The sequence below is a fragment of the Pelmatolapia mariae genome, linkage group LG14 (assembly GCF_036321145.2).
Source record: "Pelmatolapia mariae isolate MD_Pm_ZW linkage group LG14, Pm_UMD_F_2, whole genome shotgun sequence".
NCBI classification, from domain to species: domain Eukaryota; kingdom Metazoa; phylum Chordata; class Actinopteri; order Cichliformes; family Cichlidae; genus Pelmatolapia; species Pelmatolapia mariae.
In genome coordinates, this window is record NC_086239.1 from 31,174,240 (window position 1) to 31,200,541 (window position 26,302).

Consider the following 26,302-nt stretch of genomic DNA (forward strand, 5'->3'; position numbering starts at 1 on the left):
TGAGACAAAAAGTAAAACAAAAAGCATTTTTCAGAACAACCAGAAGTTTAAAAACCTTAAGAAAAATATTTTTATAGGAAACTGCAATAAACAACAAATAATCTTCTTCAGTGAGGACAAGTAGGCCTTTTTTAACATAAAAAAGCAATAATAATCATTTTTAATACCTGCATTATTTCTCCTAACACATTCTTATAAATTCTGATGTTTATTGACTACAGTTTTACATTTCCTCTCCTAATGTAACGCAGCCTATTTACTGTAGCACTGGTGTGTCAGACAGCATGTCTTGTGTAGGCGGTAAATGTCACCCAGCTCTATTAGCATTAATGGAAAGGCGCCAATGGTCTGTTTCCTCTCCTTGTCATCAGCGGCTCTGCAGACGTCTCACTCTGCAGGTCACTGGGACCCGTTTATGATCATGACTGGAGGGATCAATTCTTTATCACAAACTCTACTTGTTTGCTTTGCTTGGACTCTATTAAAGAGGCATAGAGTGCTGATAAGGATCCTTTTACCCTATTTACATTTTGTCACTGTTTGTTTTATACATGATAGTATCTCTGGATTTACCCAGATCTGCTGTCTGTCCAACCTTAAGTCTGTTGTGCGTGTTGGAAAGAGGCGCAGGCTTGGTTTTGGTTTCACTTGAAAGCCCAGTTTCTTTGTCAAAATGAAAACTAACTCATCTAATATGGCTATATTTCACTTTTTATCTCAAACAACAAAATTTCTTGTATTTCAGAAATTGAGGCGAAAGAGGCGTGTGATTGGCTGCGGGCAGCAGGATTTCCCCAGTATGCTCAGCTCTTTGAAGGTAATAAAACAACAACAACAAAAAAACTCCTCCACACATTCACACATAACCAAAGGGTCGAAATGTTGACATTAAAGGGAAGAGGTTAACAAAGTAGAACAGCAATAAAAGACTTCTGTAAGGAACTAAAAATGGCTTTTTTTAAATTTAGATCTGTTCCTAAATAGAACAGTGTTTTTGATTGAACGTGGACTTGCAAGCTGATGAGTGAATAATGGTACACAGTGTTATCTGGTCTGCCCCCAACACTGTACACAAAACCATGTATTCATGAGCTGCATAGTGTGCCTCATTTACACCACTATTCTCAGGAAGCCTTGGAGCTTGGACCGCAGTCATATCTCTAGACACAGCAAAACAAGTGGAAAATTCAGCTGCTTTTAAAGTCTAATCTTTTCCAAGCTACGATTACTACATAAACATGTCTTCTGTGCTTAAAGACTAAAGTCATGGGAAGAACTGGGTTTTATCAGAGCTTAAGGTAGCTATACTCCCTCAGATCTCTGCGTTGTGGCCAGACTTCTGATGTGCTGTGGTGCAATATATTTGTTTTCTGACAGTTTGTAGATAGTATGTGGACTTTGGCAATGAATACAGACAATGCTGTTTGAGTGAATAATAAGTTAACATAATTTTAGTATGATATTGGGATTGTGTATTAGAAATTATCCCAGTGCTTGAAGCTTTTGCCATTTTTTTAAGTCCAGAATACAGTTTATCAGAATATTTGCCCAACTTTAAAATCAGACCAAGCAACCTCTGCTTTTTGTAAGAAGTCGACAACTTGACATGAATGTTAGATTCATCCTCTTAAGTTATGTAAGAGGAAGCCCATACCCAGGGCAAGACGTAATGCTCACAAGCCTGAACGCTGTTATTTGGACAAATTCTGTCTCTGCTCATTAGCATCACATACAAAACAAGTTTAATGGTCTCCCAGCTTTCAATGTAGTTCTGGAAAGAATGTGGTTTCCCCATCTCTCTTTCCATTCATCATATCCAAGAACACTGCTAAAATGTCAGGGAGGAATTTGAACACTGCTTCTTTCTCCAACTTTTATTCTTTTTTTTTTCCAGATTCACAGTTTCCCATTGACATTACTCCTGTGAAAAGAGATCATGATTTTTTGGACAAAGATCTTGTGGAACCTCTGTGCAGGTAATGCCATGTCAGATATTTATAGCTAATCTTTGAAATAAAGTTGCAAACACTGAAGTGGAGCTATGTTAAAGGCCCTGTGAAGTTTGGCATGGAAGCACAACTTCCATGGAATGATGTGAAAAAAGTTTAAAAAGCTAAAAGCTGCAGACACAAATCCTGTATTTATACAACTGTTATTACATAAACTCATTGGTTATCCCCTTTGGGATCGTGTCAGGAAGGGCATTCAGCTTAAAACTCTGCCAAATCAAACATGAAGCTACCCACTGTGGGGACCCCTTGTGGCAAGCGATCAGCTGAAAGTAGCTTACTATGAAGTTTTTTTCCCACTTGGAGTTATGTTTATTATTTCATTTATTAAATCACTGCTTACAGACCTTCATCAGGTCGCACAGATATGGTGATCCCCAAATGGACAAAATGAAAATTTTGGTTTAAAGTTGGTGAAAGCAACATGCTCCTTGGCCGCACTGGATAAAATACTTCTATATTAACCTGATGTCCTTTTTGTAGTTTGTAAGTAATCTGAGACTTAGCCTGGGATTGGAGACTTTGGCTAGCATACAACATCAGGTGGAAGGATATGGTTGTCCAATAGTGTGATTGACTCTTTTGAAGTCAGATGGGATCACTGACCTATTTTTAGCACTGCAAGAGGATACAGCTGTTTTTAAATTTTTTTGGCCTTTTCCACATTTTATGCCTCTTGCAGCTTTATTAAATCCTTCACTTGCAAGAGCACTGATGAGACTCTTCTGCTGTTCATCTAACCCAACTATGCATAAATACTGTATATGATTTCCTAGTTTGCCAGAGAATGACTAAAAACGTACACTAAGCCAACAACTGGTGGTTATACATAACGTTCTTGTAGGGTGAGACAACGCATATACTTTTTCAAGCCAAGATGCAAACAGCACTCAGGCTACCACTGTAACTATAGCAACCATCCCAAGAGGAAAGCAGAAGGAACGTGAGGGGTGCCTCGCACAGCTCAATATGCTGTGACTCTAAACAACCCTAAAGCAACTCATCTGAATTCCAAACTAGCCACAGGATAAATACAGCACAATTGGAAACAGTTCCACCTCTAACGTGATTGTTGTCCACGACGTCCCTCCATCTCTATGGTAACATTAAGATGGCTTTATTATCAGTTTTGCCACCACAGGCATGTGTGCAAAAATAAACAGCGGCCTTCATCTTGTGATTGAACTGAAGCAGATAGTTATTTTATGTGTGTGAGTTGCTCTCTGATCCTTCACTAAGCAGCCTCCTTTTTATAGTAACCACATTCAAAGCTCTTCTGGCCTGCGGAATAAAGGGCCCCCAGCTTAGAGATCCCCTTCTTCAGTGCTCTACTATCTACAGTAACAATCATGGGAACGTCTTGTTTAACTAACCCCTTCTGTAACACTGGAGAATGGTTAGAGGCCTTTTACTGACACAGAACAATACTGTCAGTCGGTTAAAAAAAGCCTGTTAGCAGTATGTGGAGCCGTTAAAGCTTGTAATTATCTTACCGCACATTTGTTTCTTTGTCTAAAGCCAACACTCAGTTTAGCGGGAGTGTGTTTTCTTATGTCGTCATTTTTTCCATCTGCAGCGGTTGGTTCATTTTCAGCTCTTAGTGCCGTTGTACAGTGTACTGTAAATTCCAGTTGGCACACCCACAGACTCCTATAAACTGTAATCACTAAGGATACGCTCAAAGCCTTAGTTTGTGATGTTTATTAGAGATACTGAAAGCATTCACTGTTTCTTTTTATAAAACTACATTAAGGAAATGTACATCAGTATTTATAAGTAGATTATGATAAATGCAAAACCTACAGCTATATTGTCTATGCTTCATGTTAAGGACAGTCTTTCTAAATCACCATGCCAAGTTGAAGATCACATTTAAGACCTTTATGTTAACACGTACAAGGGAAAATTTTGAATGAATTTGATTAGGCAAAGTTGAACTAAAGTTCACGTTTGTCAGACTGCTACAGGCAGCCCTTCAAGCCACTATCACTTAGAGAACAGAGCAACTGACAATTACCGGTGTTCATTAGGTTTAGAGTATTATTATATGGATAAATTCAGTTTCCCTCTGGGTCTGGCTGTGCATCCAAAACAGACGCTGATCAGATTAACACTTAAACAACAAACAGAAGTGGATCTTTTTCTAGTCTGCTCATCTGGTTTTGATTACTACTGGTGCTTTCTTTTGTTTGCTTGGAACAGCTCTTCATCCTATGGCTGTTTTTCTTTCAGGCGACTCCACACTTTAAATAAGTGTGCCTCTATGAAACTTGACGTGAATCTTCCAAAGAAGAAAGTAAGTGTTAAAGTCTTTTTACTTTTACAGTTCTGACAAGTATAATATAACATTAAATGCATTTTGGATTTGGGGAAAACGGCATCCTCCTTGAAGAGATATATTTTTAAAACACTTTATGACTCAATTGGTTATATATTTATTTTTGCCACAACCATAGCCTTTTGTGTGCGACTCTCCACATAGTCTGGACTGCTTTGAGCTGTTATTCTTCGTTTGTAGCTCTTAATAGAAAAAAAAATCTTTGAGTCTAATACCACAGTAGTTATCAGTAATTTTTAAGATGTTGAAAAGAAATGTTAATACATGCTTCAGCACAAATAGAACCTAACTTTATCTTTATATACAACTATTATTACATTCACAGTTATTACTTCTTGTTTGTTCACGCATTGGAATGTAGCCTTTTCTTGGCTGGTTGCATAATGGTATTAGTCCTTTGCAAACACATTTTCCTTTTATTGCCTGTAGCTATCCTTTGTGCTATAGATTTTGTGTGATAGTACACATGTTTTAGCTTCCAGTGAAAAAATTTTCACACACACACTACAAAGAGGTAAAATATGCAAATTATCCTTTGTGGAGTGTTTCTGCATCCATGGTCTTTTTGATTGTTATTGTTATTTCAGTGGATAGTTATTTACTACTGCAGTAACTTTCATGAGACCTAAATAGCAGCAGTTGCAGTTATATCTGCCAGAATAATTAATGTAAAATAATCTTTCTTTTCCCAGAGTGAAGACTCTGATGAAGACGATCTGTTTGCTATTAGTGACAAATGGACCTTTGAGTGGAGCAGCCGGCGTTGGTCCAGGTTACAGGACATTCATTACAGTCTGCTGGGAAATCACAGAGAGGGTGAGCTCTCCAGAGATGGTGTGCCTCTGAGAACTACCACCAGCAGCGAGAGTGTTCTGACAGACCTCAGCGAGCCAGAGGTCTCTTCTTTGCACAGCGAGAGCAGCGGAGGCAGCGGTCATCAGGGCCTCAGCACAGAGGACTCTGACTGTTCCAACCGCACCTGCTCAGACACTGCAGCAATGCCAGACTCGACTTCTCTCACAATGCCTCACATCCCCAAAGAATTTGCTCACTTCAATTCACCATCTGACAAGCACAGCAAAACAACCCACTCTCGTGCCAAGGAGTTACTAAAGCGTATGGATACACTGAGCTCCCGAGGTACTCTGGGAAAAGGCCATAAGACGCTGGTAATCAGCTCTCCTGTGCTGCAGCAGGAGGCCCAGGCCCTGAAGAATTTGAGGTGTGAAGACATAATAAATGGAGATGGTGGAGCTCTGGAACCACCATGCAATAAAGTTCTGCCGTCCCACTCCAGTAGTGAGGGTAGCAGCCATTCTGGTGGCAGCACTGTCAGCACACCCAGCCTAAAAGAGCGTAAGCCTCACCGTGTTGACCATAAACGCAGTGGCATGTATTTGGAGGACATGGACATCTTCTCAGGATCCCAAATGAATAAAGTTGCAGAACAAAATCGTAGAAATGAATTTTGCTCTTATGAAAACCTCGTGGTCCACATTCCCAAAGACCACAAGCCAGGAACCTTCCCCAAAGCATTGTCCATAGAGAGCCTGTCCCCAACTGGTGGCGCCTCAATTAACTGGCACACTGGCAGCATGCACCTGGACTCCCCTTTAATTTCATGCAGAAAGGAAACACGGCCTGCCACCCAGTCCTCTTCCAGAGGTAGCCGCATCAGTGTGTACGATAATGTTCCTGGCTCGCATCTGTATGCCAGCACTGGAGACCTGATAGACCTGGAGAAAGAGGATCTGTTTCCACACCTGGATGATATCTTACTGCATGTCAATGGTCTACAACAGATAGTGGACCACTGGTCAAAAAATGTGTTACCTGGAGGCGAGGGGATAGTACAGATCGATGATGGGAAGGATGATACAGCAGGGCTTCAGTCCTCTAGTCAGATTACATTGGACTTTGAGGGAAATTCTGTCACGGAAAGCCAGATCGTGCCTAGTGATGGAGACAGAGACAAAGTATCACTTACAGAGACAGAATCTACAAGGCTCAGGGAAAGGAGGGACTCCGGTGTGGGTGCATCACTCACAAGACCTAATAGGTAAGACTGAATGGATGGAACTAAGCAGTAAGAGTATGTTAAGATGAATAAAAGTTTACTCTATTTTCTTTGCTTTTTTTCATCTCTTTTGGCATTAGGTTAAGATGGCCCAGCTTTCAGATATCTAATCGTCTAAGTCACTCAAGAGCATCCCTGCAGATTACAAACCAATCAGCAGGCCAGCTGAGTTTGTTACAAAAGTTTTCACTGTTGCGTTTGACTGCAATCATGGAGAAGTATTCCCTGACCAATAAACATGGCTGGACTTGGTAAGTCTAACATATTCTCCCAACTACTTATGTTTGATTCCTATTTTCAATTTGGATTTTATTACAGTTCTTTGAATTGATAATCACTCTCAGTCATCAGTATTCTTTATGTATGTATTTGTCCAAATCCTGATATACTGTACTGGCGGCCTTCATTGCCATCATCTTTCTTTAGTCTAAAGAGAATTTTTTAAAACATGTGCTAATGTCTCTCCTAGGTCTGTGCCAAAATTTATGAAGAGAATGAAGGTACCAGATTATAAGGATAAGAATGTGTTTGGAGTTCCTCTCATTGTGCATGTGCAGCGTTCAGGACAGCCCTTGCCCCTCGGCCTGCAGCAGGCCCTGCGGTACTTGAGGAGTCAGTGTCTTGACCAGGTCAGTGACAGCATACGATACTCTCACACTGCACATGCCTTTCATTTTCATATATGAAGTTCATGTGATATAACTGTTTTGCTTCCAGGTGGGTCTTTTTCGTAAATCAGGCGTGAAGTCTCGAATCCAAGCTCTGAGGCAGATGAATGAAAGTTCTCCAGAAAATGTAAATTATGAGGATCAGTCTGCCTATGATGTGGCTGATATGGTGAAGCAATTCTTCAGGGATTTACCTGAGCCCCTACTCACCAGCAAGCTGGGAGAGACCTTCCTCCATATTTACCAGTGTAAGTAAAGATTGCATTTTTATCTGTTATCACTACCTCTGCAAAGCAGAAATGTTGTTTTTTAATCCTTCTATTCACCTGTGCAGATGTACCAAAGGACCAAAGATTGCAAGCTGTCCAGGCCGCCATCATGTTGATGTCTGATGAAAATCGAGAGGTACTGCAGACGCTGCTCTGTTTCCTTAGTGATGTCACTTCCTCTGTGGCGGAGAACCAGATGACACCTATGAATATTGCTGTGTGCCTGGCTCCGTCCCTCTTCCATCTCAACAAAATGAAGAAGGACAATCTTTCACCAAGGTATTGTTTTCTTTTTTTCTTGTGTTACACTTAACTTGGTGTCTGTGGTTTTGGGTAACATTACCTGTCATTCTGTGTTTACAAAAATAATGATGAAGACATGCATACATTAACTCCTGCATGATTATCTTCCCCACAGCTCCATAAAGATCGCTATAAAGTGGGTTACAGATTTTACTCATCCCTCAGGGGTGCAGTAGATAACTCTCTTTCTGGGCCAGTTTTACCCCAGTTAAAGCTTAATGTTTTATGAGATCATGCTATGTACAAACAAAGCAAAGCTCTCTAATTTAGCAAGTTGAAATTGTTGCTAAAGAGATCAAAGCGGTTTCCTGCAGAGCGGAAGAAGGGTTTATATACTGTTTCTTGTGGGGATGTTGACCTGAAGTCCCTGTTAGCCTAATAGGTTTTCTCTCCTCATATAATCTCCAGAGCCATGCATAAGAAGTATGCTACTGGCAGACCAGACCAGAAGGATCTGAATGAGAATTTAGCAGCGGCACAGGGCCTCGCTCACATGATCATAGAGTGCAACCGCCTCTTTGAGGTACGAGAACCTGTGTTTATTATGCAGTAAGAATTTAAAGCCTGGATGCAGTATCTAGTCTTGTTTTTATTTGCTGTGAGCCTTACCTTATGCTTTTACGCACCCATTAGATCCCTCATGAGATGGTTACTCAGTCGCGTAATTCCTACGTGGAGGCTGATTTGCATGCACCAACAATTGACGAGCTGTGCAAGCAGTCGGAAGATGAGGATGGAACATACCAAACACTTTTGGAGGGGAGACTTCAGAACCTGCTCAAAGAGGCCCGGGAAAAATCCAAATACTGGGTGTCGTGCAGCAGCTCTGATAACACAGAGCTCTATTATAAGAAGGTTAGTTTTCTAACCTAAACTTAAACCGCTATCTTTATTTCAAAGATAGTGGTACATGAAAACAATCCTTTTTCTGTCTTTGTGTGTGATCCAGGTGGGAGATGGCAACCCTTTGAGACGTTGGAAAGTGTCTGTCGAGGTGGAAGCACCGCCATCTGTGGTGTTGAACCGGGTGCTGCGAGAGCGCCACCTGTGGGATATGGACCTCCTTCAGTGGAAAGTGTGCGAGACACTGGACAGGCAAACAGAAGTGTTTCAGTATGTCCTGAGTCGTATGCCCCCTCATCCCAGCAGGGACTTTTTAGTTCTTAGGTGAGTGCTTAAGAAAACTCAACGCACCATATGATCTCTTATTTTGGGAATAGCTCAAATTGTATTTTTTAGATACCATAATCAGTCTCTTTCTGTGCATTCAAGGTCATGGAGGACAGACTTGCCCAAAGGTGCTTGCTCCCTGGTTTCTGTGTCTATAGAGCATGAAGACTGTCCTCCTTTAGGAGGGATAAGGGCTATAGTCCTGGAGTCTAACTACCTATTAGAGCCCTGTGGCTCAGGAAAGTCCAGACTAACTCACATCTGCAGAGTGGACATGAAGTAAGTCCTACAATGAGCTTTTACACAAGATTCTTTTAGAAAGTGCTATAAAGAAAAGTTGTTCTCTTATGGTTTGAGCTGCATTTCTAAATATTTTGTGATGTATCCTATAGTATATTGAATATAGTGTTTTGATTTCAGGGGAAGGACTCCAGACTGGTACAACAAAGCCTTCGGCCACCTTTGTGCTGCAGAAGCTGCCCGAATCCGCAACTCCTTTCAGCCACTAATCACAGATGGCCCAGAGACCAAAATCTGAAATTCTTTGCTGCTTGTGTCTGCTCAGCCTTGAGATCAACATTGAGCCTTTGAGTCATTGCTAACAGCCGCAAAAAGCAGAGACAGGGCTCCAGAACGAAAGCACAGTTTATTGTTTGTTTGTCTGAATGCAAAATGCTCTGAAAATAACTTATGGCTCCTCTGAAATTGCACAATTTTAAAAGAGGACATCTTATAGGTGCTGAGCATAATTCTTCATTGGGAAATTAATTATCCTGCCAATATCATTGACATTTATGACTATTTTATTTACCTTCATGTTTCTAAAACTGTATGTTATAATAATTATCTTTAATAATATTATTGTATTATTGTTTCTACAATGTCTAGGACATTCAAGCTCTGAAATGCTTCTGGGAAGCATATATTTGTTTGTTTCAGATTTAAAGCTATAATTATTATGATGTACACTCAAGTGTATATATGTGTGTCTGTGTGTGAATATACTGTAAATTAAATAGAATGTATATTTTGTATATATGTATATATATATATACATATATATATATGAAGGGGTAATGAGTACATATGTTAATTTTCCATATATTAATTCATTTTTCTGTGTGAACCGTTCTGTCAAACACATGGTACAAAATTGTAAGCTGGTTTTACTTTGCTCCTTTATTGCCATTTTGAAATGGGTGTAACTGTAATAAACGTTGACCTTCAGTGGTTGTGAAGAAGGTGACTTAAGGTTTGACTTGATCATACCTGCTTTAGGGTACTGGATTGTGCAGTCAGGTCCAAAAATGTCTTTTTTTTTAAAAATAAAACCATGAAAATGATGAAATGCTTTGTGTGCTGATTCCTAATTGTATTATCTGATTCTAAAAAGAAGTAAAAATTTAAACAGTATTTTTGGGAGTATGTGAACTCGATTAATCCTCAAAAGAAGCTAAGAACTTGTTACAGACGTTTAAGAGGTGTCAGAAATTCTCATTTAAAAATACTTAAATATCTTTAAATACAAAAGTTCATACACCGAGCAAGAAAACACACTTCACTCTGATTTGGAATGAGAGGGACCTCTGCTGGCTTTTTACAAAACTCATGTGACTCGAAATAGTGCACAGAGGATGACTTATCTGAAATTGATTGCTTTTATAATGCCACCTCAATAGTGGTTGAAAAAGCTAATAAAGACTGTTTTATTATTCTCTGGCTTTTTTCTTCCAAACTACATGGTAACTATATGGTAACTTGCAAATGTATTGTTTATAAGATTGGGGAAACCTGCAGTCAGCTGAGACTGAAGAAGTAACTTGGATGAGTAACGAAACGTTTCTCCCACTGAAACCGCTACGTCCAGATGGACAGAATCAACTTTTGGAGATTTACTTACCTGAATGATTGAGAATACATCAAGACATATATGGTAACTTGGGTTAAACTAGGAAAACTGTCAGTTTCTGCCACTAGATGGCTCCTCTATTTGCAGATTGATGATTTTTATCAATGATTTTTACAGTGGCAGCTTTTATTTTTCCTCTTAATGATCTTGCCATCGGTACATTTATTTATTTTAGCACGTTGAGAACATATCACCATACATATACAATACATTTTTGATGGCAGTCTAGGTTTTTGTATGCCATTTATGTACATGCCGTTGGTGTGTGTAGACCAAGCCTCCTTCACTGACCTCAGTTCAACACTAGCAGTGTTTGTTTCTCAGTTACATTGATTCAGTGACGCGTTGATATGCAGAGACAAAACATTAGAAAAAATAAAATAGAATATATTTATGCCTTATACAATGCATTCTACAAACTAAGCCATTATGCGAAGATATAGCATGAGAAAAATTGTCATTCAACAAACTTCTACATCTCATTCGCAGGTGAACTGGCAAATATTACAATGTCGATCATTTTGCGATGGTTTATCACAAAATACATCAAAATTACACAATGGTAGTCATGATAGGCACAGCAGTAAAAACTGACACGACTCTTTTGAAGCCATGCTGACACAGATCTGTTTAATGAGCTCTTGAAATGCACGCTCAGCTTCCGACTGTCAGAAAGGAAGATTGACAAAATTGTCCCAAGCTGTCAGTGCCAGCCTGTTTTATATAAACGCTGGAAACTGATTTTTTGATTATTATCTTTTTTTAAAAAAAAATAAACAAACAAACAAAACAGATGTTTGTGCACAGAAACGTTCTCTAAAACGTATCTATACGTATGGGATTAGATCTATCCATCTATTCATTTTTCTTTCTTTTATAAAAAACAAATAAGTGGAAAATGCTCTAACAGTGTATCTTTTAGTCATTACTCTGTGAGAAATAAGGGCATGTAAAAGATATTGGAGAAGTTAGCCCTCTTATTTGTCTCATAAAACATTTAAGGTGGGGGGAGTGGTAGAAATGCTGCATAGTATAATTACACTGTCCATTCGAATGTGTGTCCACAAGACGACTGCTCCCTAATTCAGTAGGAAAGTTAAGAGAAACCCTGTCTCAGTATTAGTATTCATCCTAATGTAATTAAATTTATATTGCCTTGCATAAAAGACTATCCAAGGTCACATTTGTCCTTCATGAGCTATGCCACACCTGGCGCTTATAACGAAACTGCCATACATTTGCAGTGCTGATTAACCTGTAAATAAATGTAATGTAAATAAAAGCAACAGTGAGTTATTTGGTAATTCTCGTTTTTGATAGGAGTACAGGTATCTTTAGCAAGCTGGTATATGAGCATAATATCACTAGTCAGGTATTATATTCAGGTGTGCCAGCTCATCACTGAATACAGGAAATACAGTTTGGTGCACCAACAATGGAAGTCATCTGTAATGTTAGCCTATGGCTCTGCTTTTAATGCGAATATTTCCACCACATGCGGTTTTCTTTTCTTTTTATCCCGTCCATTTCTATTTTACTCAGTGTTGATTTCATATTATTTTACTATAATTATTTCTATTTTCCAATTACAACATTTCTCATACCTAAGTTACTAAATTAGCATCTCTAATAAAAAAAATAGATATATCTCTAACCTTCACCGGTAAAATCTAATTTTGACTTAAGGAAATGAGAAACCTGTTGAAATTCATTAGCCATCAGGATAACACGGTCTTATTTTTTTATTGAAGCCAGGCGGTCTTGGCTGTTCCAGCTCCGCGGCGAAGCTACACGTCTCCGGTATCTCAGACAACGCAGGCGTAGTGAACGGGACGGCAGGTAGGGGGCGGCAACATGGCGGTGACGGCAGCACAGCCACTGAACAGCGCACATCCGTGAGAGCGGCACAATCACACACAGCTTTGTGTGTTCATCGCAGGTCTGTCAGCTCGGTAAACTGCCCGGCACCGATTTCACACCGGACCTACTGACCAGAACTCCTCAGAGTGGATTTCACTGACAGAGAGTGATTTCTTTTTTGGTGTTTTGCTTTTTTTGTTTTTGTTTTTTTTTTCTCGAGTGTTTATTTCATTTTTTTTTCGTGATGCTCCAGAACAGTGATTAAGTATATTGCAGAGATAAAGCGTAACAGCTCCTGAAAAGCTCCCGGTTTGGCTGGAAATGACAAGCGGTAGACCGGTGACAATGCCGGGCTCGCTGTCGCTCTCGGACCGACAACCTCCTCCAGGTCACGGGCAACACGCGGCTGCAGTCTCCGCTGCGGCCGGTGAGACAGTGATGATGTCCGGATCAGGTTCAGTGGTCCTCCCGGCTGGGATTATGAATCCATCGGTTCCTATCCGGAATATCAAGATGAAATTTGCCGTTCTTACCGGACTGATCCAGGCTGGAGAGGTTAGCAACCGGGATATTGTTGAAACGGTGCTGAATCTGGTAAGCAAACATTTTTCCTATCACTTTGTGACTGGACATTATTGCACAAACCCCAAATCATTACTGGTGTTCAGTGGCAACTAATAGAATATAACGTTCACATGTAACAAAATAATATTTATTTATTTTTTACATCGAGCGGGTGGAAATAATAATTACATTATTTACAGCAGTAATATGAGCAGCTGCCCCGGGATATGGGAGAGTATACAGCAGTGAACAGTTAAAAGTCACACATGTCCACATACAGATAAGGAAGGAGGAGGTGGTAAGAACACAAAGCCATAGCTCAAGTTTTCTAAAAAGTCCCACAAAGTCCCAGCTTCCCTTGTGTTTTCCTGCAAATCAAGCAGAGTCATTGCAGGTGAAGTGCATCACTTGCTGGGATTTAAAGGGCAATGTCAAGTGGTATTCATGTTAAAGTAAAATACGAGCCCATGCAGGAAGGCAATTGCTTCTTCTAAGTGTGGGAAAATTTAAGGGATAGACCTGGCAACTGTAGGGGAGCTATTCTCACGGAGCCCAGACTTACTATAGCCCTGCTTTGTGATGTGATCAGTGTAGCTCCCCAGCAGCGTGTTAAAGATATAGATTCTACACTTAATTAAAATGTGGTATCTTGTGGTAGTATGATAGTCACCACCCTCTGCCCATATACATTTACTGTTACCTGTAGAGTATTTTGTTTCACTGCTGCTTCTAAAAAGTAAGAATGAATGATTTCAGCACAATGTGCTTGAGAATTTGAACCCATATATGACCAGGCTAACCAAGTGAAACCAGTTTGCTGTCCTGGTGTATAAATAGACTGTGTAGGCAGTTAATACCTTTTTGCTTTAACCATCTGCAGGAGTACTGCACAGCCTGTTTGCAGAAGTTTGCCTCTCCTTGTTAGCACACTAGAGATTAATTACGACCTGTTCTGGCACAACAGAGATCCACTTTGTGGAGCAGGACAAATTGTAGCCTTTGGCATGTTCAGGCATGAGAGAAGTACTGCAATAGCTGGAGTCTCTGACACCTTGCCCCCTCACACTTTGCAGCGCTTTTTTCACAGGAAATGTGCACACCAGTCAAGGAATAACACTGCAGTCTCTTGCTTTATTCTCTTGACCTACTGAATACAAAGTGTTAATGTCACAGCTTCCCTTTTCTCCCTGTGCTAATTTAGTTTCAGTTATTTGTAATGTACAGTAAGATGGATTTTTATCAAATCATTTTCCAGCCTCATCTGTTCTCAATTTTTTTGAATGATGAATTTAATTAACTGGGGTAATTAGTGGTCTGCTCTGGTTAGGCATTTTGGATATCAGTCAGTTTGATCCTGCTTGATTATTTTTTTTATAGCGCAAACAAAATAATGTCCCTGCAAACACACAAAAAAGACATAAACTTAGACCGTAATTGTTATTCTGTCTCCCTGTTTATATATAATATGTCCAAAAAATGTGTATGGATCTCACTAGTCAGGGAAAATGGTGAAAACATTTATATTTATCCTTGCAAGATCAGGCTGGTTTTTTTTAGGTTTGTTTTTTTTGAGTGTACAGTATTTGGGCATTCTGAGGAATCCTTAAGTTTGCCTCACGGGATCCAGCTGTAGAGTAATAAAATATTAATGTTTTTCTCATTCTCTAAGGAAACTGTTCAGAAAATTGTGGTTTAAGGATACCGGCTCGAACATCTGTCATGTAAACATTTTATTCTGTTTTCTCCTCCAGATGTGCAGTTTATGACCATTTTTTGGAACCTGTCTGTCTGATGAGTTTCTCCAAGTTAATAATTAGCACCAAGAATAAATAATTTAACGATTCTCTGACTGAAGAAAGTCAGGTATGCTCTAATGGATCATACGTTGAAGATTGGTACTCAAACAAGATACCTTGACCTATGGATACAGGCTTCCAAGCACATAATTATCCTGACCCTGACACCATGGCTTCCCATGTAGTGCCAATAACTGGTTGATATTAACACCAAAGGATGACACTGTCATGTCAGGTCAGAGTTATCACAAGGCTTACTTAGGACTTATTAAAATGATACTCTACCCATCCCATTAGATCAAGCGCTCACTATTTCTGGGCTTGAAAGGAAGGTTTTAAAAGTGGGAGACTTCTGCTGAGTTGAGGCTAATGCCAGTTATGTTGAGTTTAATAGTTACACATTTTCATGTTGGGGAAAAGTTTTAAAGCTAAATTCAAACTTGTTAAAAAATTGCTGTAACATTACCCAGTTATCCACTATGTTTATATGCTCATTCCGCTCCATGATAGAGAGGCTGGTATTGTTTTCACCTTGTGAATCTGTGTGTCTGTAGGTGTGTGTGTGTGTGTGTGTCATGGAGATACTGTCATGGGAACTAACTCAGCAGCTGAGTGCTTTGGCAGGTGTTTATGTATCTGTTTATGGACAGATTGTGTTCATGTGATGGCAGTAACTGTGTTAGTTAAGCTCAAAATGAAGGGCAGGTTGAAAATGGTTTTGGTTACAAAGTATTAATGTAATGTAGAGTACTTGTGGACTGGAACATTGACATGTTGATAGACACTGACATTTTGATAAAGGATTTTTGTTACCACAGGATGTATTAAAGGAGCAAGGAGGCAAGATGGAAGAACTGATTTAGTATGATTCTATAGTATTGATGCTGCTATCACAGGTAAACAAATTTGTGTAGATGCTAATTTTATTTGGCCAGAACCACATTTTTTTAAAGAAAAAGAAACTGCTAACGTAGGGTGGTGATGCGTAAAATAATTTATTAATGCTTCACCTTGTTGGCCAGTGGTCTATAAAGGGGTTGTGAAATATTACATTAGTTGTCAAAAATATGAGTTTAATAATAAATTTCTAGAAAAATCCTGCCTGTACAGTGTTCCCTTAAGGCCACACTAAGGTCTGTTACTTAGTCCTCGCGAGTATGACTTGTCTTGACTGTCTTGCCAGCTTAGGTAGAAATGGCACTAACATTCTTAAAAGAGAAATTGAAGGCAAGCTTTTTGTACACTCGCCAGCCAGTTTATTAGATACAGGGTTGGACCCCCTTCTGCCTACAAAACTGCCTTAATTCGCTGTGAAGCAGGCACCAGGAGATGGGTACACTGTGTTCATGAAAGGATGGAAATTGTCAGTGACACTCAGGGTGCCTGTGGTATTTAAACAATGCTCAGTTGGTACTGAGGGGGTCCAGAATTGTTAATAAAATCCCCCTTATACCATTAAACATATGTCTTTAATCTCAATGTTGCAGCAGGCTCATAAGATCAGGCAGCATTTTTCCAATCTTCTGTTGTCCAATGTTGGTGAGCCACAGTGTATTATAACCTGTTTCCTGTTCTTAGCTGACAGGAGTGGCACCCGCTGTGGTGTTTTGGTGATGTAGCCCATCTGCTTCAAGGTTTGATGTTCAATTTAATTGAATTGAACTGTGTGTTCAGAGGTGCTCTTCTGTAAACCTTTGAGTTACTATTGCCTTCTTATCAGCTCAAAGCAGTATAGCCATCTGTGATTCTGACCTCTAATATTAACCAGTGTTTTTTATCTTTTCTGGACCATTCTCTGTAAACCATTGTGATGCTCAACATGAAATTCAGCATGATTTGACCATATCTATATGTCTAAATGCATTGAATTGCTACTACGTGTTTGGCTGATAAGATATTTGGATTATGAACAGCTGAATTGGTGTACCTAATTAATTGGCAAGTGAGTTTATACCCTTGATGTTTTGTTGATTACACGGTCAACATACAAATGAGTTATTTTCATGAGCTTAATTGCAAATGCTGCTAGAATTATCCTTATGACAAGTGCAGTGATGCATATTGGACTATGGTTGATTGATTATTTCAGATAACAAAATACTCTAGAGCTCAGTTTCACTGAATGAGAACCATCTTTGTTTTATCTTTAATTTATAGTGAAAGCCAAATTAGTAAAGATGCTGCCATATTGAATAAAGGTGAAGAAACTGGAGAGTTGACATGCTTAAACAACGAGTGCTTTGCACCAGAAGGCTCTGGAGCTTAAACATTTGTGTGCACTAAATTGGTATTTGTAATTTTAAAACTGGTTTTCTTTGTGATGTGTTCACTGATTGTCGACAGCAGTCAACAAGGGGTAAACACTGCAGTTATGTAGTGCGGCTTGTCTCCTCAAAATGAAGTTTCTGTGTTACTAAATTGTTTACAGAGTGAAATAATTGCTATCTAGAATTTTGGGCTTTTCCTTTTTGTGGGAATGAAGCACTTTTTGTACCTGGCCAGAGTGTGACGACCGAAGGGCTCGGCTGTTTTCCATATGACCTGTGTCTCTCTTCTAGGTAATTGGTGGGTTAAGGTGACCCAAGTTAGGATGCAGCGCACATGAGCCTGAGGACTCAGGGTTCCATCAATCAGCCCATCCAGAATTTTTTGAGGGCCTCTTTTTCTTGTCCTCTCCTCTCCCTCTGTCAGCCAGCTGAAAGCGCACTCAGACATTGCATGGACACTGATGTGCTGACAACAATTGATAGTAGTCTTTGGTTCCATTTTTTAGTTAATTTAACTATTTAACAGCATCTTACAACTATGGGTCATCTCCTTCTTTTTGTCACATACGTTGAATTGGATTGTGACAAACGGGGGCTTGTCTAAGAGTTCGAAAACCCACTTGTAAGATTAAAGTTTTTGGTCTGCTAAATGCTTAGCTGAGCTGAAATGCTTCTTTAGTACAGTCAGAAGTAGTTTTGTATTTAGTATCATGAACAACACAACACAAGATGGTGTTAGTTTCAATCGATTACTTTAATTAACTTTGAGTGACTTCTGATTGATGTTAGAAGATTAGTCCCCATTTCTTTTAGCCTCAAACCAAATGTCTTTGTCTTATTGCATGAATCTAGCCATGCGTTTATCAGTGTGACAGCTCTCTTAAAGTCTTGCCACAGAATTTATAATTGTACTGTCATGAACTTCAGCATTTAACATGTTAACCGAGGCTTTTAGAGTCTCAGATCATGTGCTTGGGTTTTTTGCTGTTTCTCTGAGCCTTTCACAGTCTGACCTTGGAATGAATTTGCTGTGATGTCCACTCATGGGAAGATTGTGTTAACACACCTGACTTCTCCAGACCAGCAAACTGATTTTTATAGAGGTGGTTACATTTGCTGATGATCAGTTAATCAAGTGCATTTGATTAGCAGCCCCTGGCTTCTTCCAATCCTCTTAATTCCTCTGGAAGCAGTGCACCTAATTTTTTAACAGAATTGCATAGAGTCCTGTGAAAACTGTCTTTTTCACACGACTGTGTGTCGTGGCTAAGCCGAGGGCAACCTGTGTCCCATCTGTGATAGAGTTACAAGGCATGAATGTACCTTAAAATAAAAGGCAAAGCGTATGGCAGTTTTAAGAGAATCAAGGAGCGACATTGTTTGAAGTTGATCTTTCTCACATGATGTCACAGTTTCACTACTGGAAATACTTCGTGTCTGATCCAGGAGGCAGGGCACATGGTATCCACTTACTCGCAGTGAATTCTCCAGACATTGTAATAGGGAGCTGGCAAGTTAAAGACCATTTCATGTCTGATCCAAACACTCAGACTTCTGCATTCTATCATACAGATCCAAGTTCAGGGCTGTACTGTATGTGCGAAAACCTCTTGTAGGAGCCCTAATTGGTTACTTATAGCTGTTCTGTCCACAGTCCAAACATTTAGCCATAATGAATACTTAAAATTTCTAATATTTGTAGGTGTGGGCAGCAGTCAGCAGTGGCCAGGGTGATGTACCGATCATCCATCCAGAGTGTTTTTGCTCTCTGCCAGCTGAACTCTTAGATAGGCTTAAGCCCCACAAATGTAATGAAATATACAGAACATAATGAGAATGTTCTGTATATTTCATCTAAGTGATTGATCGAACAGCTTGGAGCAGCACCGGTCTGACACGTTCTTTGAGCATTGTTTCACTATAAATGTTAACAAGTTAATTGAATAAGAGTTAAATAGCTTTCCCCCCACATGACCCTAAAACAAAATCTTGTTTGTGCAATAGAGTAATCGAATGAGCAAAACACTGAGATGGTACTGTTTTGTGCCACCATCCCTTATCAGACCTAATTAAAGAGAGATGTCATTAATCTTTCATGTATAGCCAGCCTCAAATGAAAGCTGTAATTAAGATAATGTAGTATAAAACAGGTTGTGGAGTTCTGCCTTCAAGGTTGATGTAATTCCGTAGGAATTAAATGGTGTAACAAAGGCAAGTTTGAACCCTGCGATTTTTACTTTGGGATAGCTTGCCTTTCTGCATTGCTGTATATTAGTTGTGTCAGTATAATAAGATCTCTTAATTCCAAAGACTCCAAAGGTGCTCAGCTGTGAGAGGGGGCAGTGGTGCTCATCATTCTGCGATCTGCACTTTAAAACCAAACATGATATTACTGCTGCAGTGGTAAAGGTATACTTGGCTCAAGTTTTCTCTAGTCATTGACACCTTGATAGATTCTGGTTCTGTTCTGCAAATAATGATCTTTGTTTCTTCTCTTATACTGATTGTTGATTTTCACTGTAAAAAAAAAAGAGGCATATTTTACTTTGTTTCAATGTCACGGAAGTAAAAAACTAAAGGTGGACCCTTTTTACAATATGTAAATCACAGCAAAAACAAAAAAGGAAGACTTTCAGACTCCTCCTGTTTTGTGAAGGCGGGAGAAGCTGGAAATGTTATAATTTAAAACCAACATGTAAGCAACCAAGTAAACAAACAAAAAAAACAGGGAATCAGACAATTTAAACTAAAGCTCACTTGCCATCAAGAGACATTCAATATATATGAAAATTAATAATGGATGAAAGACAAGCGCTGAGACTTGTATGTGGACTAAGCAGCTTTCAGTTATTATTGGCCTACACTGTAAGTGTCCCTCTGCTGCTGTTGAGTCAGTTTCACACTTTGATCAATCTTGGATCAATATGACCTCTGGGCCCTTGTGCAGTTCTACAGATAGTTTTTTTTTTTTGAAAAATTATATTGGCTTCATGACTCTTTTATGTCTTTTGTGCAGACTCACTGCATGCATATACGGAATAACTATTTAATACGACAAGAGATGAGATGCATGCATTCTCAATTTAATGGCATTACACAGAACAGGAATACATTTAATTGTTTTGATTGTGATGTGGCCGTTGCTGTGTTAAATATCATAACAAGAGACTCTAAATGTAGCGTTAATCTGAAACATGTTTTGCTAACACTCTTCTGTAGCTGTGTGGTGCACTGACCTCTGTGTAGAGCAGTGTAATGAAGGATAATTTACCTACGTGGCTCAATTAGGCATTGCATTAATGCTGTTAATGTACCTGGGACAAAAGCAGTAGGCTTCATGCTCTTTATAATGAGAGCTTTAACATTCATTAGGAATAGCAGTGTTTACCTTTATGAATTCTTCACTCAGCCTTTTCTTATTTTCCACTTTGAACCACGTGTATTAGAGGGGACTACAGTATGCTAAAATTGTCCTTCCCTTCTAAAGTTTATTCTCTACTAAGCCATCCAATTTCTGCCAACAGCAGTCTCCTCTGATCTACTCCATGATAATCTTCTTAGGATCTAAGGGAAAATAGAAATTCTTATTCTGTTCAAAGCTGTTTATTTAAAAGTAATTTACCTGAACTGTTGATTGATTCAGCCAGAATGCTGATATGCATTTTCTTGTCCTCAACCAAGAACAAAGCTAAGGAAAGTATTCAGTGTTTTTGCTATCGAGGCACAGCTCCATTGTTGTATCTAATTTTCAGGAGGTCTCTGCAGGTTGTCAAGTATCCTTGTGGTTAGGGCTGGGCCTTATCATACCGTTCACGGTAATACCGGTATAATGTTGGGCAACGATAAGAAAATGAAATATCGCGATAGAATATGGGTAAAATGGGCATGCGCAGTGCCTTTGTTTTCATACACACATGGCGGAAAAAGCATGGCGGCGACGGAGAATGAGAAGGGCGAAAGCGGATCGTTGAATGAAACGGATGAACCAGAATTGGTTTGTAAAAATGCTGCAACTTCAGTGGTGTGGAACTGGTTTAGCTTTCATCCGTCAGATACACAACAAAGCACTATTTTTGGTAGAGCATGCTAGCAGGCCGTCGTTATTACCGTGTTTTTTGAAAAATACGGCACACTTAAAATCAATCCTTTGATTTTTCTGAAAATCGACAGTGCCCCTTATGACCCCGTGTGCCTTATGTATGAATTCTGGTTGTGTTTACTGACCTCGAAACGATTTTATGTGGTACACGGTGCTCGAAAATCTGTCAAATGTTTTAGTACGACTTTGCTAAGCTACGAACCCGCACAGCTTGATGGATTGTCGGAGCATTACGGCTATCGTAGGCAGGAGCCTCGCGGAGTGATACGTACTGTGCTTCAACATAATATTACCGTATTGTGTGTGTATAACCTCTTTTTAACTTTAGTGGATATTATACATGGTTATGCTGAGGATATGTCGGCCAATTTCCACTGGAAATGCCTTTTGGTTAAACTGTCAGCAAGGAATTTGCATTTGCACTGTTAAATTTTTATATAACTTTAATGCACATAAAAAAAAAAACAGCTGCTTGTTTAAGTGAAAATACATTGATGTTTTTTTTGCACTAATAAAGTTGTGGAGTTGTAAAGTATTTTGTCTAGTGTCAATTATATCGTCAGTTATATCGTTATCGCAAATTTTCAAATGTATATCGTGATAAATATTTTTGGTCATATCGCCCTGCTCTACTTGTGGTCCTGATTTATCATATTTTTATTAAATTGCATATTAAAATGTGAAATTCAGGGACATCGAAGTTTTAAAATTCTGGACTATGATTAAAATATTGTTAATCATAATAACATTTATTTTAATACAATAAGATAATAATAAGCCTATATCATGATAAGGTACATTTTTAAACGTTACTTACTTACACAGTACACGTAAATCCAAGCTACACTATATGGACAAAAGTACTGGGCCACCTACACATTGCACCTACAGCAGCTTCTCAGCCATGGAAACCAATGCCGAGCTGCTCCATGCACAGTTTTTGTGCTCATGCTAATGCCAAAGGAGCTTTGGAATTCAGAGCATTGGTGACTTTTATGCACTATGCACCTCAGCGCTCAGTCACTCTGCTCTGTAACATTACAGTGTCTGCCACTTCATAGCTGACTTCCACTTTCCAATAATACCACTTACAGTTGATCATAGAATTTCTAGGATGGAAGAAATTTGACAATCTGACTTGTTGCAATGATGGCATCATATTACAGTACTATGGTTAAATTCAGTGTGCTCTTTAAAACGACCCAAACTATGTGGTTGATTTTAACACCTCTGTGCCAGTGGGACTGAATCAGAATCAGAATACTTTAATAATCCCTAAGGACAACACATTTAATAGGTTGTGTGGCACAATACTTTTGTCCATATTCTGTATTTTCAAATGGCATTCGCTCTGTCATCTTGAACAACCAAAACTGTTCTTGTGGAAGTTACTGTTCACCCCTTTACATGGTGTTTATGCATGCTATAAAGCTCAATTTTCCCAGATTCTCCGACTTGCAACCCATCTGCAAGTGACATTGGTACATATTTTACATTCAGTTTCTCACATGGCCAGATTTTAAAACATAACTATGGGTCATGTGGTAACTGCAGAGATGACTTATCGATTTGATTTCAGGAGGACAGTCTCCTAAACGCACTGTTGGGGAGAAGAGTGAGAAAAGCTAATGTACTGCTTCAGCTATTCAGAGCTGATACGTGTTAAGAAATCAATTTTTTGACCAACAGTAACATGTAAAGCAGCTTTGACAACAGTGGGAATGCCGCTGGGTATAGACCCTTTGTGGTTTTATTGTGCGGTCAAACTACTTTGTAGAGAATCAAGTTGTGCTTCACAGTATGACCTACAAATTAGAGCCTGGTCAATGCATCTGTTGGAATCAGCATAAACTCCAAAAGCAGGACTAGTCAGACTCAAGTTTGGAAGATTTTATTGATATGTTAAAAATGCACTGAAAGGTTGAAAGCTTGATACATTCGTCTGAGTACTATTTTCTTCTCTACTGCTAACTCCAGAGTTTATTAACACCCACGTGAGCATATGTGCATCCAATAAACTGAGGCTCTATTGTGAATTTGTGTGGTCAGGGGACATTAGAATGAAGCTTGTTTTAAGTTTGTATTAAAAGGATTTTCCTGCAGTTTTCTAAACAATATTATGTGTTTCTTTTGTATGTATTTGTATCATTTATTTGTGTATTTAAGAATTTTCAATAATACTAATAACATTAATAATTTTAATGTAAATGGTCCATGCAAGACTCAAGTGGAAAATGCAATGCAACTCCATAGTTAAGAACCAAAAAACCCCCCAAAAACCTAAAAATTAAAAATCGAAAGAATAAAATAAGCAAAATGAATATACATAAAAAAGTTTGAAAACAATTTACAAGAAAGCCTAATGATATCATTAAGTCTTTAATAGTGATTTAAAACAAGATGCTGATGAAGCAGACAGGCCCTTCCACCAACAAGGCAGCATCTTATTTAGATTTCAAATCTTCTTTTTCTTGTTTTTTCTCTTGGTTGAGTTACATAAAAGTATTTCGAAGAGCACATCTCGAGTTTTCTATCAAAGGATATGTGATTGTGGTTGTGCTGTGATGATAATTCACTTTGACATTGAAAGGACATTGCATGGATGTTTGATCCAATTTGGCATCACTCATCCTTCTCCAACCTCTGAAGGGGGATATTGCAAGAAAGCCTGTTCAAACCATGATATGTTCACTCTCTCCTTGGGGATTAGTCTCTGTACACATACAATAATAATGAATGAATTGCATCTCATTTAATGTTTCAAGATTAGCATTTTTTGAATGGTATAGGTAAACATCTGCAGCTGCTAACAGTACAACATGATCTGGGCTGTAACATGTGGCATAGCAACGTATTACTCATCTGTGGTCTGTTAGTGGCCCATTCTCACCTGTTTATTATGTCAGGGATAAATATGTTGGGTTATCGTATGGAGCAGCAATGTAACTACTCCCAGGTGGAGTTAGTTCAGTCAGTTAACTAAATTCCAGCCTACGTATTAATGCATTGTCTCCCCCCACAACAGGGCACAAGATCCTACATTCACATGCTCATTTCTATGGAGATGAGCTGCATCTCTGATTAGGCAAACATGCAAAGTCATATTGCTTGCTGCAGCTCGGTGACAGCGCTATAGCAAAGCAATGCATTCACATCGCAGTGCAGATGCAGCAAAAGCAAAGATTACTTGGCTGAATGTACCTGAATATATGAATGAATAAAATAGTTGGTTTTCTGTAGTTTGTTTTCACTATTAAATCTTTTGAAAACAAACTCACCAAACACTCCAATTGATCCAGTTTACTGTCAAGAAAATATCTGTACATGTATATAAGTCATGAACCCTAACAAATATATTAAAGGGCATGTGACAGGCTGTTTAAAGTTTCTTGACATCACAGGCCAACTGTGATGCATACTCTTACATGTGCTGCAGACAGTTGAGGTAGCATTGAGGGGGAATGGATGAAGTATGTGATACAGTCCCAGAAAATTGATTCTGCTCATCTGGACGTAACGTTTTCCGTGAGAGAAATGTTTCGTCATTCATCCAAGTGACTTCCTCAGTCTCAGCTGACTGCAGGTTTCCCAACTTCATAAACAGTATATTTGCATAATGACCCAAACCAGCACCACTGATATGTGGTGTGATACAGTAATACCATCTTGAAATGACTCCAAATATCTTTAAAAAAATACATTTTCGTAGTGGTGAATATCAGACATCGCTATTGCCAATACTGATATATCTGTGATGGACTGATTTGTGCTTTGATTTTAAAGGGGTATTTTCTTGTATGTCTCACAGCAAGATGACTTCAAGGTTCAGATGTGCCTGAGGTCTTTCTGTCTGGCGTTTGCATGTATTTCATGTGCCTGCATGGGTTTCCTCCCACAGTCCAAAGGCATGAGTACTAGATCATCTGGTGAAGTTGTCTGTAGGTGTGGATGTGAGGGGGAATTGTGTTTGTGTTTGGCTGCTGATATGCTGGTGAACTATCCAGGGTGTATTTTTGTCTCTTGACCAGTGACAGCTGGGATAGACTCCAGCCCCTCTGCTGCCCTAAAATTGGATAAATGGTTAAGAAGATGAATGGGTGGAAAATGTTTCAGAATCTATATACTTTTTCCTTTATTTTTTCCGGAGGCAGTGAATGAAAGGGTAGACATGTGTGTACTTTGTGCTGCGTTTTTCTTAGTATTATGCATCAACAAAAAGGTGCTTCAACACATGTTCACTGTCATTCAACAGCAGCCTCCCAGTAGAAAATGTGAGGATTTTCTTTTTTATCTCTGCTAGTGACAGAAAACGTACAAGAGAGGGTTGCTCACTGTATTGATGTAGCATAAGGCATGAGGTCCGTGTTACGGAGAAGTGACAGATTTATAATTTTCAGTTGCACATGAGCCACTAGGCAGTTAATGATGTGTGTTGTGAATACAGATTTTTGCATTATGCCTGACAAAGCTGGCATTATTGTCAGGATGCTTCTCTTCAGAATATGTTTTCATTTACACTTCATTCCATTTGGTTTTGAAGTGCTATGTCAGTGTACCCTGCAGTGTTTCACCATAAACATGTGTAGCCAGGCTCCCATGTACATCCTGCTCGCTTGATTTTTTTTTTCCGGCAGTTCCATGAAAGCTTTACTTTTTGATAAAGGTTAGTGTAATCAATCTCCTAGATGTTTATATTTATTGCTCCAGTACAGCTGGGATGTTTCCATTTCCTGCTGATATTGAAGCATGAAAGACTGCGTAAGAGGTAGATCACACACTGATTTAATGTGGCTGAAGTAAGGGAGAAATAATGGAGGGCTTAGTGAGAGTTAGGGGTTTGGATTACAATTAATACAAAGGGATCAGCATAATGAATGTAGACACCATTCGTTTTTATGGCTCATTATCCTCCTTGCCACATTCTAACTGGATCATTTTATGATTAGTAACTTGGACATTGTCTGCTGTTGGCT

At 39.1% G+C, this 26,302-nt stretch overlaps 2 protein-coding genes across 4 annotated transcripts in view; both read left to right on the forward strand.

The window, feature by feature from the left end:
* The window catches only part of stard13b (StAR related lipid transfer domain containing 13b), a 61,124-nt gene extending 50,960 nt beyond the window's left edge, over nt 1–10,164 (forward strand). For all 3 annotated transcript variants that reach the window (XM_063492964.1, XM_063492966.1, XM_063492965.1), the window contains 13 exons: nt 746–817; nt 1,895–1,976; nt 4,242–4,305; nt 5,040–6,406; nt 6,505–6,675; nt 6,894–7,053; nt 7,142–7,340; nt 7,427–7,640; nt 8,073–8,187; nt 8,298–8,519; nt 8,614–8,831; nt 8,937–9,113; nt 9,255–10,164. In XM_063492964.1, the coding sequence (XP_063349034.1) occupies nt 746–817; nt 1,895–1,976; nt 4,242–4,305; nt 5,040–6,406; nt 6,505–6,675; nt 6,894–7,053; nt 7,142–7,340; nt 7,427–7,640; nt 8,073–8,187; nt 8,298–8,519; nt 8,614–8,831; nt 8,937–9,113; nt 9,255–9,372 (3,179 nt within the window). In that variant the 3' untranslated portion in view covers nt 9,373–10,164. The remainder of the gene's footprint in view (nt 1–745; nt 818–1,894; nt 1,977–4,241; nt 4,306–5,039; nt 6,407–6,504; nt 6,676–6,893; nt 7,054–7,141; nt 7,341–7,426; nt 7,641–8,072; nt 8,188–8,297; nt 8,520–8,613; nt 8,832–8,936; nt 9,114–9,254) is intronic.
* A 2,512-nt stretch (nt 10,165–12,676) lies between these two features.
* nbeab (neurobeachin b) overlaps nt 12,677–26,302 on the forward strand; it is a 209,231-nt gene continuing 195,605 nt past the window's right edge. The window contains exon 1 of the mRNA XM_063492975.1: nt 12,677–13,197. Coding sequence (XP_063349045.1) covers nt 12,925–13,197 — 273 coding nt within the window. The 5' untranslated portion in view covers nt 12,677–12,924. The remainder of the gene's footprint in view (nt 13,198–26,302) is intronic.